The sequence below is a fragment of the Dendropsophus ebraccatus genome, chromosome 14 (genome assembly GCF_027789765.1).
Source record: "Dendropsophus ebraccatus isolate aDenEbr1 chromosome 14, aDenEbr1.pat, whole genome shotgun sequence".
NCBI lineage: Eukaryota > Metazoa > Chordata > Amphibia > Anura > Hylidae > Dendropsophus > Dendropsophus ebraccatus.
Window position 1 is genome coordinate 59,379,602 of NC_091467.1, and position 15,201 is coordinate 59,394,802.

General features: G+C 42.9%; 1 protein-coding gene across 1 annotated transcript; it reads right to left on the reverse strand.

The window, feature by feature from the left end:
- Positions 1-2,642: 2,642 nt before the first annotated feature.
- MMP9 (matrix metallopeptidase 9) lies at positions 2,643-13,882 on the reverse strand. The gene is made up of 13 exons (XM_069951466.1): positions 13,708-13,882; positions 12,997-13,226; positions 11,511-11,659; positions 10,684-10,812; positions 8,418-8,591; positions 6,940-7,113; positions 6,599-6,772; positions 5,911-6,066; positions 5,085-5,301; positions 4,245-4,378; positions 3,520-3,670; positions 3,266-3,369; positions 2,643-3,125 (listed from the first exon to the last, which is right to left on the reverse strand). The coding sequence occupies exons 1-13, from the start codon at positions 13,840-13,842 to the stop codon at positions 3,016-3,018; spliced, it is 2,037 nt and encodes a 678-aa protein (XP_069807567.1). The 5' UTR covers positions 13,843-13,882; the 3' UTR covers positions 2,643-3,015.
- Between the last annotated feature and the right edge of the window lie 1,319 nt (positions 13,883-15,201).

The following is a 15,201-nucleotide window of genomic DNA, read 5'->3' on the forward strand; positions in this document are numbered from 1 at the left end:
CTCGATGCCGTTTCATGCATGTCATGCCCAATCCAGACTGATCAAAAAGCCTCCGCTTTGATTTTCAATGCAGCTCAGTCATCTCTCTCCCTAACTCCTACACGCTATGCGCTAGATTCTCAAGATTCGTGAAAGCTAACAGTTATTCTTACAGAAATAACAAAAAAGAAAGATGCTTTCATCCCCATCGCTGTTTGATGTTTTGCCTCTCCGCAAGAAGTTGTGGGATGATTACGCCAACCGCGAGATGCCATTGTCTGATTTCATGGGTCACTCACTAGGTATATATAGTATATACTTTTCATCATCAAGTATGGTGTCTGAAAAATGGTAATTCACATGCTGGTTTAGGTGTTCTGTTCGTGGCAGGTCCATCACAGCAAGGAAGGATAATGATGGACAGACTTGAAGACTAAAAGAAGCGGAGATTACATTCAGGAGGCAGCACTGTGTACATACTGTATTAGAAACACAAGTATTTACATAAGGGACAGCTGCCCAGAAGTTTATCTGTGGTCAGAGACAAAGGGGAATCCTTGATTTACCTTTCAGGCACAGTGTGGACCTTTTGAAGGAGTCAGGATAACAGATTGCAGGTACATAGTCCAGGCTTACTCTCCCCTTTTTAGCATATAGTACTAGCTAAGCTCCTCCCCCATTTCCTGTGTTCAGTCCTGGTCTCTCTGTTGCTATAGATGGAGCAGCAGTTTTTTTTTTTTTTTTTAAGTCATAGTTAGTAAAGTGATTTACAAATAAGTCATGGTTCATACTTCTGCTCTTGGGCACTCCGTTGCAAGATTATTTTGCAGGATGTGAGAAGACAAATGATACTGCAAACTGCAATTTTCTTGTCCGCTGGAATCCTGCACAATAAACCGACACCACGGAAATGGATAAACAGCTGCAGAACTGTAAGGGTTATTGTTTATTAGTATGTCACATAGATCTGTAGACCAATGAGAGTGTTTTCTTCTGTCCTATCACTTGTCTCTTTACATACACAGCACACCTTATAGGCGCTGTTGATAGAAAGTCATGTGGGTAGAGGAAGTGTAGAGGCAGTCCTAGTCAGGTTCCTGTGCAGTAAGGAAGCAAGACAGGACAGTCCCGGCGGCAGTCCTAGTCAGGTCACTGTGTGGTGCAGAAACAGGCACAGACAGATGCAGTTAACCTTTTCTTCTTCAGTAACTCCACTTGACACTATGCAGTGTTAAACCCTTCCTTAGAGAGGACAAGTCAGTGCAGGACAGTATCCACAAAGCAGAAAGCTAAAAAACTGATCCGGATAGAGCAAAGTTGCTAGAAGCCTATGAACTCTTTCTGGCAGCGCAGGTGTCAGCAGGGAACCCTTAGCATTCCGCTCGTCCCAGGTAACAAGGTTTGGGGCTTGTGTCACCCACTAGGACAGGTCCCCCGACACTGGTAGGTCAATAGATGGTGCGAAGACCCAAAGGTCAAAACACAGGCACAAGTATTCTCTTTTTCTTTCCAAGTATTCTTCTACCTTATCCTCCAACATCCCGGCAGAGCACATTACTATTTGGGTTGGGACTCTCACGACATCCTCCTCTCTACTCCTCTGACTCTATACTCTCAGCACACAACTCAGTTCACACGACTGTACTACCCCTTCTCCACTCACTACAGATCTGGATCCTAACTTATTAAGTGCTTTATTGAATGAGAAGCATCATTTCAAGGCAAAGCTGTATGATTTGCTGCACACCAGTGTTTTCAAGTAAACAGCTCTTACTTATGATAAAGAGACTGTGATTCCTCACCCCTCACCAACACAGTACACAAACACTCCTTGGGTCATCTCCCATTTCTGTGGGTGGCAGTGCCAATAGTCTGGATGGGTCAATACCCCACTCTGGACCATTGTGACTACAACCCAAGGGACCCCGCAACAGCCCGGCAGGTCACTGACCACAGGGGAAGAAGGTATATCCGGCCCTCTAAAATAAAAGTAGGTGTGCCACCATACCTGTGTGCCCAACCGGCACTGGCGTCACAACACATCATTGGGTCCGGCTATATCTCGGCCAACCACCATAGAACTGGCGTCACACTTTACCGTCTGGCAAGTGACCAGCCGTACCCTCCACACCAGGGGGCATACCACACTAGACTAAGCTCTAAATCACACAGGCTATCTCAAGTAAAGAAGTTGTTTGAAATTACAGTAACCCTATAAAGATCCCCAAGTACAACCCACTGAAGCATCCATATAGTCTTTGTGCCATTTGTACAAGACTGTAGACTATGTTGAGAAATAACTTGCAGATCACTTCGAAGACTGTAGAGGACCCCCTTAGCATCTTATCCTCTTTTAGGGAAGCATCAGTAGATTTTTGTAGATCACAACTCAATGAGTTTGAGTTTGTTTTTATGGTTAAAAATAATATTTGGTTGGACAGGGTGGAAAGTTGTATTTTAATCTCTTTAGGGTAGCCGACCGTATTGTGCAAGCATGACCATTTTTGAATCCCCTCTATACACTGATGATCTGGGGGTTGGAACCCATTTTCTTATGGTAGGGGGACAATCGGGACAACCCCTTTATAACGGTTTCTAATGTTATCTAGAAGATTTTGTTGTCATTTAATATCCCAAAAAAAAAAAAACCACAGATGCACAGGTCAAGAAGGAACAGTATTTATTAGAAAAGAAAACAATATATTATAGAAATCTCTGAAAGGTCACCTTGTCTCATTTCACTAGTGCCACAACTCCTCATCTGTCACACAGCTCTCCGAAAGCCTGCGCCAGGCAGACATAGACGCACACACACACACGCTCGCACACACACACGCACGCTTCCCTAAGGGGGATTAAACATGGAGACCATGTTTACAGTGCCTGAACATTTACAGTTCTCTTGTAAGCGCACATCTGCCACCAAGAAGGGGCAGCTTTTCCGGTTCACATATATGAAAACAAAGCCTTCCCGTTCTACGCCACCTTAGCCAGTTCCTAACTGGCCGCCCATCTCTCGACATCCATGCTACGGCTTTAATTTTCCGGACATCGCAGAAGGTCGTATTTCACGTATCCGACTTTTTCGACTTGCTTGCGCCACGTCATACGCCAGAAGAAGAAATCTTGGCAGAAGTAGTATTTACCTGCAAGAAGAAGTAGACTTGTGAGTTGGCGTGATTGTCCTAACACATAAGCGTGACGGGGATGAACATATGTTATATTTCGTATAAACGTGTGGAATTGCAGATTATGACCACGAGAAGACGAGAAGCTTTATCGTTACCTTGATATACGAAGATATCATGGGAATCAGTAGGAACCCCGGCAAAGTCTTCATCCGTGTTTCGGGGATATCCTTTATCCACAGTTTGTGACTTCACATCAAGTCTATTAATAGGAAAAGCAAAATTACTATTTATATCTCTTTTAACAACACTTTTTTTAATGGTTTTATCGCAACCTTTTTCTCCAAACGTTATCTCTTTTAGCGACATGTTTTTTAATGGTTTTATCGCAACGTTTTTCTCAAAAACTTACCTCCAGTATTTTTCACCATTGAATAACAGGACCTTCCCGTTATCTCGGGTGATAGCACCTCTGATTCTATCCACTTCCTTGCCGAATCCCAGTTTGTCGATGCTACGTGGTCCCAGAACTGTGCTTCCTGTATACTGCCAGAATTTGCGACCTGCCAGAGACATGATATTGTCATGTTATGGGACACAGTGCATTAAAGGGGCCTTATCAAACTCAACTTTATCGGAGAAATTCACGCTTCTTCTTCAGATCCTGACCGATGAAAATTTTTTAAATTTTTTCTAAAGTGACAGTAATGCTTTAACAATGACTAGGACTCTAGGAAGTGGTTGACTTCTACATCTTATACAGCTTCACCTGATCAGCTTTCATGCCAGTAGACAAGTCACTGGAATAAGTTTGTTCCATAGTATATAGAATAAGAAACAGTGACACAACTGTCTACAGGTTGTATCTGGTATTGCAGCCCAACTGCATTGAAACTTATGTGGCTGAGATGCAGTACCACATGCAACCTTTAGACAGGTGTGGCGCTAATTCTGGTAGCAGAGAGCACTGTGTCAGACTGGAAAGAATACACCACTTCCTGCAGGACATGAGACTTTTTGAAAACTTTAATTTTTTTCTGGAGTACCCCTTAAATGTAAGTCTCTCATATACTCTAACACATTCTGGTGTTTAGTCTTGTTTAGTCTAGTGTCATTTAGTCTTGTTTAGTCTCCTACCTGAGAAAAAGAAGATCTTCTTGCTTTTAGGGTCCTGGAAGACAGTGTCAATGTTGGATGGCAGATCTGGCCAGGTGTCTGTTATGGGGGTGGATGACTTAGGAGGACCTCTCGCAGGTAATTTCCAGTACACTCTGTAACAGAAGTAGAAGGATCTTGTCAACACTAAATATGATACAATTTGTATGAGAAAGTCATTTGCTCTTTAGGCTTAGAACAACATGGCCGCTTTCTTCCAGAAACAGCACCACCCCTGTCCAGGTTGGTTGTAATTTTTCAGCTCAGTTCCTTTGAAGTGAATGGAGCTGATTTGTAATACCACACACAACCTGAGGACAAGGGTGGTGCTGTTTTTGCAAGAAAGTATCTGTGCTTATTCGAATTCTGGATAACCCAACTCAAAAAGTTATCCCATTCTTCTGTAAATGTTGGGAAGCCCCAGTGGAGAATCGGCAGTGGACATACAGTGTATTCCAATGTTCTCGTGATTAGGGAGAGTGCAAGCTCTTGGACCAAGCAGATAACTCTTTGAGTTTAGAATACCCCTTCAAACAATGGGACTTTGTGGCCATTATTTGCCGAATCTATAACGATCGTCTATAATGATCATGAACACATTGGGATTTTATGGCCATCATTGCCAACGGACATCAAAAAGTTGTCCATTATTTGCCGATGGCCATCTACAATGATTGTCTATAGACAATGGCCATCTATATCGATCATGATCACGTTGGGATTTTACAGCCATCATTGCCAACAGCCATCAAAAAGATGTCCATTATTTGCCAATGGTGGCCACTTAGCTCTAACATGCAACCTAAATTGCGTTCCTCTTACCCATCCTTAAAGAAATGAAGCTCTCCTTGAATTTCGGCAATGGCGTCAAAAACTTTCACTTTACATGGGTTTTCTGTAGGATCAACAGGAACATCAGGGTCTGCACTTTCGGTTGTGGTGGTGGTGGTAGTGGTGCTGATAGGAGGTGAAGGAGTGGTTTCAGGTCTTGGATTCTTGGTGGGTTTTGGTGGAGTGGGTTTTGGACCAGATCCAGCTCCTAAAAACGTAGAGAAGAATTAATCGAGCAGTTCCAGCTGTCGCCAGCTCCCCGCAATCTGCCTGGTAATTAATCACTGTGACTCGTCCTCCTGGGTCGCCATATATCATCCAAGTATAGATGATGACAGTAAAGAACACATTGGCTCTTTTATCTATTGTGCTTTTTTTTTAATTAGTACATTAACAAATTAACAAATGCACATCCAATATTCCATATAAATCCCGGAAACCTCTCTCGGTACCCTGCACGGTGACTTTCTTATTCATTACGTCCGTTATAGGCGGTGTGTGCTTTATATAGCAGCGGCGCTCGGCTTGTGCATATGTAATCAAGAGTCTCCAAGTAATAACCCTAATTCCTCCATCTCTCTCACCATTACAACAAAGTGCCAGTCATCGCTGTTCCGTTCACAATCAATCCACATTTACAGGTTGCCCGGCAACAGCACAGTTGCCATCGAAAATGATTTACGTATGAGGAGAGAAGCAGATCTGGCTGCTTTTAATTATCATAAGGAGCGAGTCGATCGGCTTTCACTTGAACGGTAGCGAATACCAAAAGAAGCATGGCACCTAAATGTTAATTTCGCGATATAGACGTCCATACCGTAGAGATACTGTATCCCTTCTACGTCATCCGAATGGAGCTCGAAGTCTTTCACGTATTTGTACATGGGGTACATGAGGGCGTCTTGGACGCTGCTGTGCTCCAGTCCTAAGGCATGGCCGAACTCGTGAGCTGCCACCAAAAAGAGACTGTAACCTGTGGAAAAGAACAGATGTGTGATGGAGATATGGAGATACAGCCCGATGATTTTAGTAAACGAGCACTGATCTGCTAGATCGGCGCTCGTTTACTGGACCTATAAGACGGCCTGATAATCGGGCAGTAAGGCTGCATGGACATTGTTAGCGATGTCCATGCAGCCCTTGCCCAAACATCTGATACCTTACAGTACTTCTCCCCGCTCACAGTCTTCTCTCCTGTGCTCCATAACTTCCCAATCCTGTCGGCCGCAGCGTCTGAGCGGTCTGTCAGCTGACAGGCTGCTCAGCCAACCACAGGCCAGGAGCGGGGAGAGGTAAGGTATCACCTAAGTGTGCATATTTTTCTATTGGCTGGTGATGATCCCTGTGCTTCAAGCAATACAAGGTCATTGTTAGAACCAACATTGTGGAGGGACTGAGAACCTTGTTATGTACATCTCTACATGTATAGATTATGGCAATCCAGAACAGGGAATATGTTTGTTGGTAGAGACTAAAAGGGATACAGATTATATAATGGTTGGTACCTTGATCTGAGCAGAATCCCCATTGCTTGTCCTGGTCATAGCTGGAGGTGGTTGCACACCATAACTTCTTGTCTTCTCGCCCATCACTTGTACATTGGCGATATGTCTTGCCCAGGAAGGTGAAGGGGAACACACAAGGGTCACCTTGAGAATTTCCACCGGTCACAGCAGTATCTGCATGAAAATGTACCTAGTCAGTGCTGCTCCATCGAGATCTCCGAATTTTTTTTTAAATCAGATCCTTGTCTATCCCACATAGCACAGCCATCATTTTATAGGAGTTTACGAAGCTCACCCTAGTGAAGCCATATATACTATAAAACGCTCACAGAAGCACTTACCTCTGTTGGGGCAGAATCCATATTTGCCATCTTTATCATAGTTGGCTGTGGTACTACACCAGCGATATCCATCTGAACGGCCCTCTTTGGTACAGGAAGAATAGGACTGGCCATCAAAAATAAAAGGGAATACACATGGCTGGTCATCTCCATTGCCACCATAGGTGTAAAGCACTGTGGAACAAACACAAGAGAGGAATAAAATTAAACCTTTAGCCATCATCACCATGTTCACCAGTACTAGAGTATTGAATTTTTGGACTCTGTTGTTATTGAGCCCATAAAAGACTTCTCCATGGTTCAGAGCGTATTCTCTCTATTCTGGGAATGGTATTTTTGAATTGTTGTTATTGAGCCCATAAAAGACTTCTCCATGGTTCAGAGCTTATTCTCTCTATTCTGGGAATGGGTCCAGGGCTGGGATGTTTGCCAGCAGTACTCACACATGGACTTCCATTCCCTTACTTCTCTGGCCAATAACGAGACAGCACCTAATCCTCTCTATGTCATGATATAGTGCTGGAGGATGCACTGTTTAGAACACTACTATAACATGAATGTGAAGGACATTGATGCACTGCTTTTTGCAAGTGGTATATGAGCAGAAAGGAAAACACCATCACAGCAAGGAAAGGGTTACATCACAAAAGTAGTCCTTGTCATCAGCTGATGATCATATTGACAATTAATAAAAGTTAAATGAAGAAGAAGAGGGGATTAAACAAACAGCAGACAGCACTTTGTACATAGTAAGTGCACAAGGATTTACACAAGGACAAAATAATCAGAGAGGAAAGCTTTGATTTTCCTTTTAGGTACAGTGTAGACCTTCTACAAAAAGCAGACAGGGTCAAATTGTATGCAGACAATCTAGACTTTTCCTGTCTCCTGCACATAGTACAAGCTATTCTCCATCCCACTTGCAGTGTTCTGTCTTGCTTTCTCTGCTGCTAGAGACAGAATTTCCTTAACAACAGGTAGTGGACAGCAGTTCGCAGGGAAGTGAGACACCCAGTGGCCAATATTTTTAGTCTTTAATGTTATGCGAAGGAGGAAAGTTGTTTGAGGCAACGGTGACCATTTAAGCTCCGGTAAACCATGTTAACACTCACATGTCACAATTACATGACGGTATTGGATAAGAAATCATGGCAGCCATGGCTAATTTTAGATCACAAAAATCAAACAGGAAAGAGGGTCGTAAGTATAAACCAGTGTTGAATAAAATATATATCAGGTTAGGCGCTATGTTTCAACAAATGACAAAAGGCTATTAAACTTGAAACCAACCTGATTCATTATTTAAAGGCATCTTACAGCATTATATCTAATCGTTCCCAATTCCTGAGCAAGCGTGGAATTTATGATGTTTTATTTACTATGCTGACTATGGGCAAGTATTGCTGAATACACCATGGAAAAGGTTTATTTATAAGGCACTCTGTCTTACTGTATCTCTGTATAGTGATTGTACTCACACTCGCTAGGGCAGAAGCCATATTTTTTGTCCTCATCAAAGTTGGCGGTTGTGCTACACCAGATGTGTCCATCAGACCGTCCAGCACTTATGCAAGAGTTATATGTCTGGCCATCAAACACAAATGGGAAATGGCACAGAGCACCATCGGCATTTCCAAATCGAGTCTTCACCACTGGAAGAAAGAAAATGAGAAATTATTGAAAAATATTTTCATGGGAGTGAATAGTAAAAAGAGTCGGAACTTAACATTATCTGTAAGATCAGTTAACTTCAAAGAAAGTTAGAGAGGTTGTCTGGGAAAAAATAATACAGGCTGCTGGGGCTGGGGAGGACATGTCATTAATGTATACTTACCTGTTCTGCTCCCTTGGCGCTGCCAGATCCAAGGTTTGTGTTTTCAGAACATCTGATGACATTGCTCTCCCATAGGAAATGGCTGCTCAGTATAGAGTGTATGCTGAGCCACCATTTCTGGTGAGAAAGCTACGTCATCTTTGGAGATGTTGGAAGTGGTGCGGCGAGGGAACAGGACAGGTAAGTATACATTACTGACATGTCCCCTGCAGCCCTGGTAGCCTGGCCAAGTATTTCTTTTTTCTGGACAACCTCTTTATGTTTGCTAAAAAGTAAACAAAGCCTAACATGGTCTCCAAAGGTAAGCTCACTAAAAAGTAAAGGAAGCCTAACAAAGTGTACAAAGGTAACTTAACTGAAATGTAAAGTCCCCCACAATGGTCTACAATGGAAAGCTCACTAAAAAGATAAGGAAGCCTAACATGGTGTACAAAGGTACGCTCAAAAAAGTAAAGAAATGTTAACCTGGTCTACAAAGATGAAGTTAGTCAAGAAAGACTAACATGGTCTAGAGACTAAAAAGTAAAGAAATCCTAACTTAGTCTATGAAGATGAGCTCGCTAAAAAGTAAAGAAAGCCTAACCTGGTCTATGAAGATGAGCTCAATAAAAAGTAAAGAAAAGTTAACCTGGTCTATGAGGATGAGTTGACTGAAAAGTCAAGGAAACCTAACACGGTGTACAAATTCTTTGATGTTAGGTTTCCTTTCCTTTTTAGTGAGCTCACCTCTGTACACCATGTTAGGTTTCCTTTCCTTCTTAGTGAGCTCACCTCTGTACACCATGTTAGGTTTCCTTTCCTTCTTAGTGAGCTCACCTCTGTACACCATGTTAGGTTTCCTTTCCTTCTTAGTGAGCTCACCTCTGTACACCATGTTAGGTTTCCTTTACTTTTTAGTGAGTTCTCCACTGTAGACCTGGTTAGGTGTCCTTTACTTTTTAGTGAGCTCACCTAACATGGTGTACAATGGTGAGCTCCCTAAAAGTAATAGAAACCTAACATGGTGTACAATGGTGAGCTCACTAAAAGTAAAGGAAACATAACCAGGTCTACAATGGGGAACTCACTAAAAGTAAAGGAAACCTAACCAGGTCTACAATGGGGAACTCATTAAACGTAAAGAAGACCTAACCAGATCTACAATGGGGAACTCACTAAACGTAAAGGAAACCTAACCAGGTCTACAATGGGGAACTCACTAAACGTAAAGGAAACCTAACCAGGTCTACAATGGGGAACTCACTAAACGTAAAGGAAACCTAACCAGGTCTACAATGGGGAACTCACTAAACGTAAAGGAAACCTAACCAGGTCTACAATGGGGAACTCACTAAACGTAAAGGAAACCTAACATGGTGACCAAGGTAAGCTCACTAAAAAGGATAGGAAGTCTAACCTGGTCAACAGTGAGAGTAATGAAGAATAGAGCTACTCAATATAGTAAATCCAGGTGACCTCACTGAAAAGTGATGGAAACCCTAAATGGTCTTCATAAATGAGCTTATTATAAAAAATTAAGGAAACTTAACATAGTCTACAAAGGTGAACAGTTACTTACAGTGTGTTACTGATGACAGTCGAGCTTTGTCATTTATTTTATAGTGAAAACTTTCCAAAAAAGTAAATAGCTGATATCCATTTATAAAGAAAGTAATTATTTCGGCTAACGAACTGTGCTAATTGGAATCTGCCTTCTAGCCAAATAGCTCTTACCATCTTTATTCTGTTTCTTGTTAAGTATCATAGAAAACCGCAAATATAGTTACCAAATCATGGCCTATTTTAGGCATCATTAGCTATAATTAACTCTAACGTAACACTAGATAGTATATATGTATGAAGGGTTGATGTTTATTGACTTATGGCACAACCTATTGATACGATTAACGGATTCTGGTGCACACACTCACCTACTCCAGTTCCAAGAGTCCAGTTCTCATCCTCATCGAAGTGAGCGTCCCCTTGCACACCTTCCCCGGGTGGGTAAGCATGAGCTAAAAGACCGTCCTTCCCATCAAAAGGATAGGGATCCCCGTGATCTACAAAACAGATATTCATTTATAAGCCATGGTGTCATGAATGTATGATGCTTTGTTAATTATAGTACTTGTAGCTAGGCTCTACTATATCTATTACTAGATCTTAACACCCCGATCATAGCAGATTGCATTGCTGGTAAATCCTCAGCACCCAGGAACAATGGCGTAGCTACCATAGAGGCAGGGTAGGCAGTTGCTATGGGGCCCATGCAGGAGGGGGGCCTGGGGGAGAAGGTAAGAGCGTGTGTCCTTCTGCTTAACCCCTTATGTACTGCAGTGTGTAAGTGACCCAATGCTTACTTACATGCTGCAACACAAAAAAAGGGTTAACAAGCAGAAGACAGAGATCTCTGTTTCACTGCACTGATAACCTCTGACATCTCAAAGTCAATTCAAAGTTACAGCATCAGCTCCAGGAAAAAAGCAGGGGGCAGGAGAAGACCAGGAGCGTGGACAGGTAATGTATAACAGTTTAGGGCAAGGGCCCTAACATTGTCCATGCAGCCCTTGCTAAACAATCATTGAGCCATGTAATAGGCCCAGTAAACAAGCGGCGATCTAACAGACCTGCGCTTGTTTACATCATTGATCAGGCCACCATGAGCCCGTCTAATAGGACCCTATTGACTGTTCTTACTTTGCTTATGAGTTTGGTTATTAGCATGCGGTATCAGGTACGGGGGCGACAATTCACTTACTATCAGATCCAAACAAGATATTGATGTCAGGTTCTCCATTGAAGATTCGGGTAAATGTGAGCGGCGTTACGTCACTCCAGACTTTGAAGGCACGAGCAAAAGCATCAACGATCACTTCAGGGTCCAGGTCAGGGGAGTAGTTGAGGATCCTACATGTAAAACAGGACATTACAATAAATATCCACCTTTAGGCTATGTTCTCACTACGTATATGTCCGGCCGTAGTTCGTATGCGGCTGGAAATGTGCGTCTGAAACTACGGCCGTGGGAAAAATAGACATGCGGGCGGATTGCGAACATGCGGGCGAACCGCGACCATACGCCCGTAGTAGAGTTATGCTTCCCTAGCTTCGAAGCGATCTGAAGCAGGTCATTTACTTGGAAATCTTCGCCCAGCCCAATAAAACACACAGAACATTTTTAATCTAAAAATCAAGTTCAATTTGGCTGAAATAAGTACTCCGTACGGGACCGCATGGAAATCCACGGCCGTGAGTTGGAACAGTTCCGGCCGCAAACAATGGTCTTGTTCATTTTTCACAGAGCCGTATACGATCCGGCCGTAGGCTCATACGTAGTGTGCACTGTGCGGGCGTATATCGTATACTTTCAAGTCAAACTCTTTCTTTTGGGACAGATTCTGGTTTGGCATATAATCCCCAGTCATGTTTTAAGGCTCACTGACTCAAAAGGATGTCACCTCCACTAAATGGCAGTAAGAAGCAAGTGTTTTTTTCTGCAAGGTAACTCTTCCTTCTGGGAAAGATTCTGGTTTAGCATATAATCCCCAGTCATGTTTTAAGGCTCACTGATTTGAAAGGATTTCACCTCCACTAGGTGGAAGTAAGGAGCAAGTTTTTTTTTTCTTTCTGGAGGGTAACTCTTCCTTCTGAGAGAGATTCTGGTTTGGCATATAATCCCCAGTCATGTTTCAAGACTCTTTGGGGTTTAAGCATTGATTTAAAAGGATGCTACCTTCAATAGGTGACAATGAGGGAAAAGAATACAGAATCACTTTAAACCCAGGTAGAGTGAACAATAATAATGTAAAGTATAAGACTTCCACTGTATGTTCAGCTTGCATGTCAGAATACAATGAAGCATTACAGAAGCTCAGCTAAGTTCATAGAGATGTGCAGAATTGTGAATGCAGCTCTGTAGTGTAATATAGTCTGTAAGGTATTTACAATAGGAACGTAGGATAGATCCCCCCAAAAAACAGATAGATAGACAGATTGCATTTTCAGAAATAGCGCCACATCTGTCCTCAGGTTGTATATGGTATTACAACCCTGCTCAATTCACTTTACTGAGACTGAGCTGCAATACCACACACGAGCTGAGGACAAGAGTGGCGCTCTTTCTAGGACAAAGCAGGTTTTTTTCATTCTAGTTCTAGATAATCCCTTTAACAATGTCTTTAGTTTTTACAATGATATTTCTCACAGATACCTCAATAAAATGTGAATAGATGGGGGTCACTTACTTGTATGTAATATCATTATGATCCCACTTTAATTCGCCCTCAAATGTCTGAAACTTGCCCACATCTGGCACGCCACATCGGGGGCTCTTTATGGCCTTCATTGTTTCCCCATCGAGCTCCCCGCTTTCTTTAAGTCCCAATTTCCTCTGCATTCTGGCGATCGACTTCTTCAGGGAGACTTGACTCTCGGCTTGGGTCGGGGGCAGGTAACCATAGCGGGTTAGGTATTTCTGGGAAGAAAATGGAGACATATTAAAGGGGTTGTTCACAAAAAAAATGTTTTCTTTCACATTTGTATTTGTAATTTACTCCTATTATAAAATCTGCAGTCTTCCAGTACTTATCAGCTGCTGTATGTCCTGCAAGAAGTGGTGTCTGGCACAGTGCTCTCTGCTGACACCTCTGTCCATGTCAGGAACTGTCCATAGAAAACTTCTCCTGCTCTCCAGACTGGAAAAAATACTACTTCCTGCAGGACATACAGCAGCTGATAAGTACTAGAAGGCAAAAGATTTTTTTAACAGAAATAAATAAAAAATCACTACCAGTTGATTTAACAGAGAAAAACATTTTGTCGAACAAGCCCTTTAAGGAGCGCAGAGGGAGAGACAGACAAGATTCATTGATAGAGATAAGTAGCGGAGAATATAGAATATATAGAATATCTATAGTGGATAGAAAAAATACAAAAGACATAAAGGTTTTTTTTACCTCGGCTGCTTCCATGTCGGTCAAGTTGCTCCTTAGATCTGATGGGAATATTACGGATAGAGGCTTATTCTGCGGTGTTGGAGCTGAATGACTCCAGGCACACAAGGTGCCAAGAAGGAGCAGCACTGCCAGCATTGTTCAGGTGACAACCAGCTCTTTCTCCTATCTGCATGCTTCTGGTTTTCTCAACTATATATATACACCTTAATGGCTGAATCACTAAAACCTCAGACCACAAGATTGTAACACATGGTATGTAAGGGGAGGGGGCAGGAGGGGGGGGATGTGTGTGTCACACTTGCACACCAGTACGGATGGAGGGGAGGGCCGTGTAAGTGTGTCACACAGATTAAAAATATAAACTACAGACGTTTCATCACTGTTGTGTCAACAGATTGGAGTCACTTCCTGTCGTAATACTGGATGCAATAAGTACACATAGACAAGATTGGGAATGTTATAGGGGGCTTGAAAAACTTTAAGCCATTACAAAGAGTTTCCCTTACCCTGAAAGACCTAGCAGGGGCAGCCCACAGATTGAACGGCAAGTTAAAAAATTTTTACGTTTTTTTAAAGTTAAAGGAGAAGTCCGGCCTCAGGATTTAAAAAGAAAATGGTAGGATATGGGGGGGAAACAACAAAACACCCTAACTTACCTCTCCCTGTGCCTACAATTTAACCCCGGGACCCCCGCCATGCTCCGGGATTTCCTGTGTTGCTTATGGAACACTGCTCCAGTTACTGATTGGCCGAGCTGGCTTTCTATTAAAAAAAAAAAAAACGTTCTGGCGGGGGTCCCGGGCCAGTAAGATGGCGGATCATGGGTATGGGGAGAGGTACAGTCTCAGACTGGCCCACAGGTGGGCCCCCCAGCTCAGAACCTACAGTAACACTTACTGACATGTCATTTCTTACTAGGTCTTTATTAGTGGGTCCCCAGGATCATTTCCTCTGGTGGGCCCCAGGTACCCCAGTCTCACACTGGAGGGGTAAGTTAGTGCCATTTGTTGTTTTTCCCCGTGCCCTGCTATTTAAAAAAAACTGAGGCCGTTCTTCCTCTTTAAGAAACCCCATTGAATCCTGTAGGACTACATAATGTGTATGGGGGAGGGGGGCTTCGAAAACTCTCCCAACAGATGATGTTGTGGAAGGATTTGTAGGATTTCAACTGCTTAACCCTTAAGTTCTCCGAGAGGTTAGCCTGTCATGTCAGCGCTCGCCTCCACTTCGATCCCCGTTCGCTGCCTGTGCTATAACATGCACAGACAGCAAGCAGGGAGAAGCGGGAGGGGCTGCCCAAATGACCTTTAAATCGTTCGGGTGGCCCATTACACAGAGCTACAGGCAGCAGACCATCACTGACATAATTGTGATCTTTCTACATGTTGAAAGACCACGATCAGCCAACATTGTGCACATTGGCTGATTGTTCCCTTTCAACATGCGCTATTATACTAATTGATTATCGGCCTGAGCGGTAATCGACCAAGTAAG

What these genes read in the sequence shown, in the direction of transcription:
- MMP9 (XM_069951466.1), bottom strand. Translation starts at nt 13,842, where the DNA reads ATGCTGGCAGTGCTGCTCCTTCTTGGCACCTTGTGTGCCTGGAGTCAT. An exon ending in CCGACATGGAAGCAGCCGAG is followed by an intron (nt 13,227 to 13,707) that starts GTAAAAAAAACC and finishes TTTTCTTCCCAG; the next exon opens with AAATACCTAACCCGCTATGG. An exon ending in TGGCTTCTGCCCTAGCGAGT is followed by an intron (nt 7,114 to 8,417) that starts GTGAGTACAATC and finishes TTTGTTCCACAG; the next exon opens with TGCTTTACACCTATGGTGGC.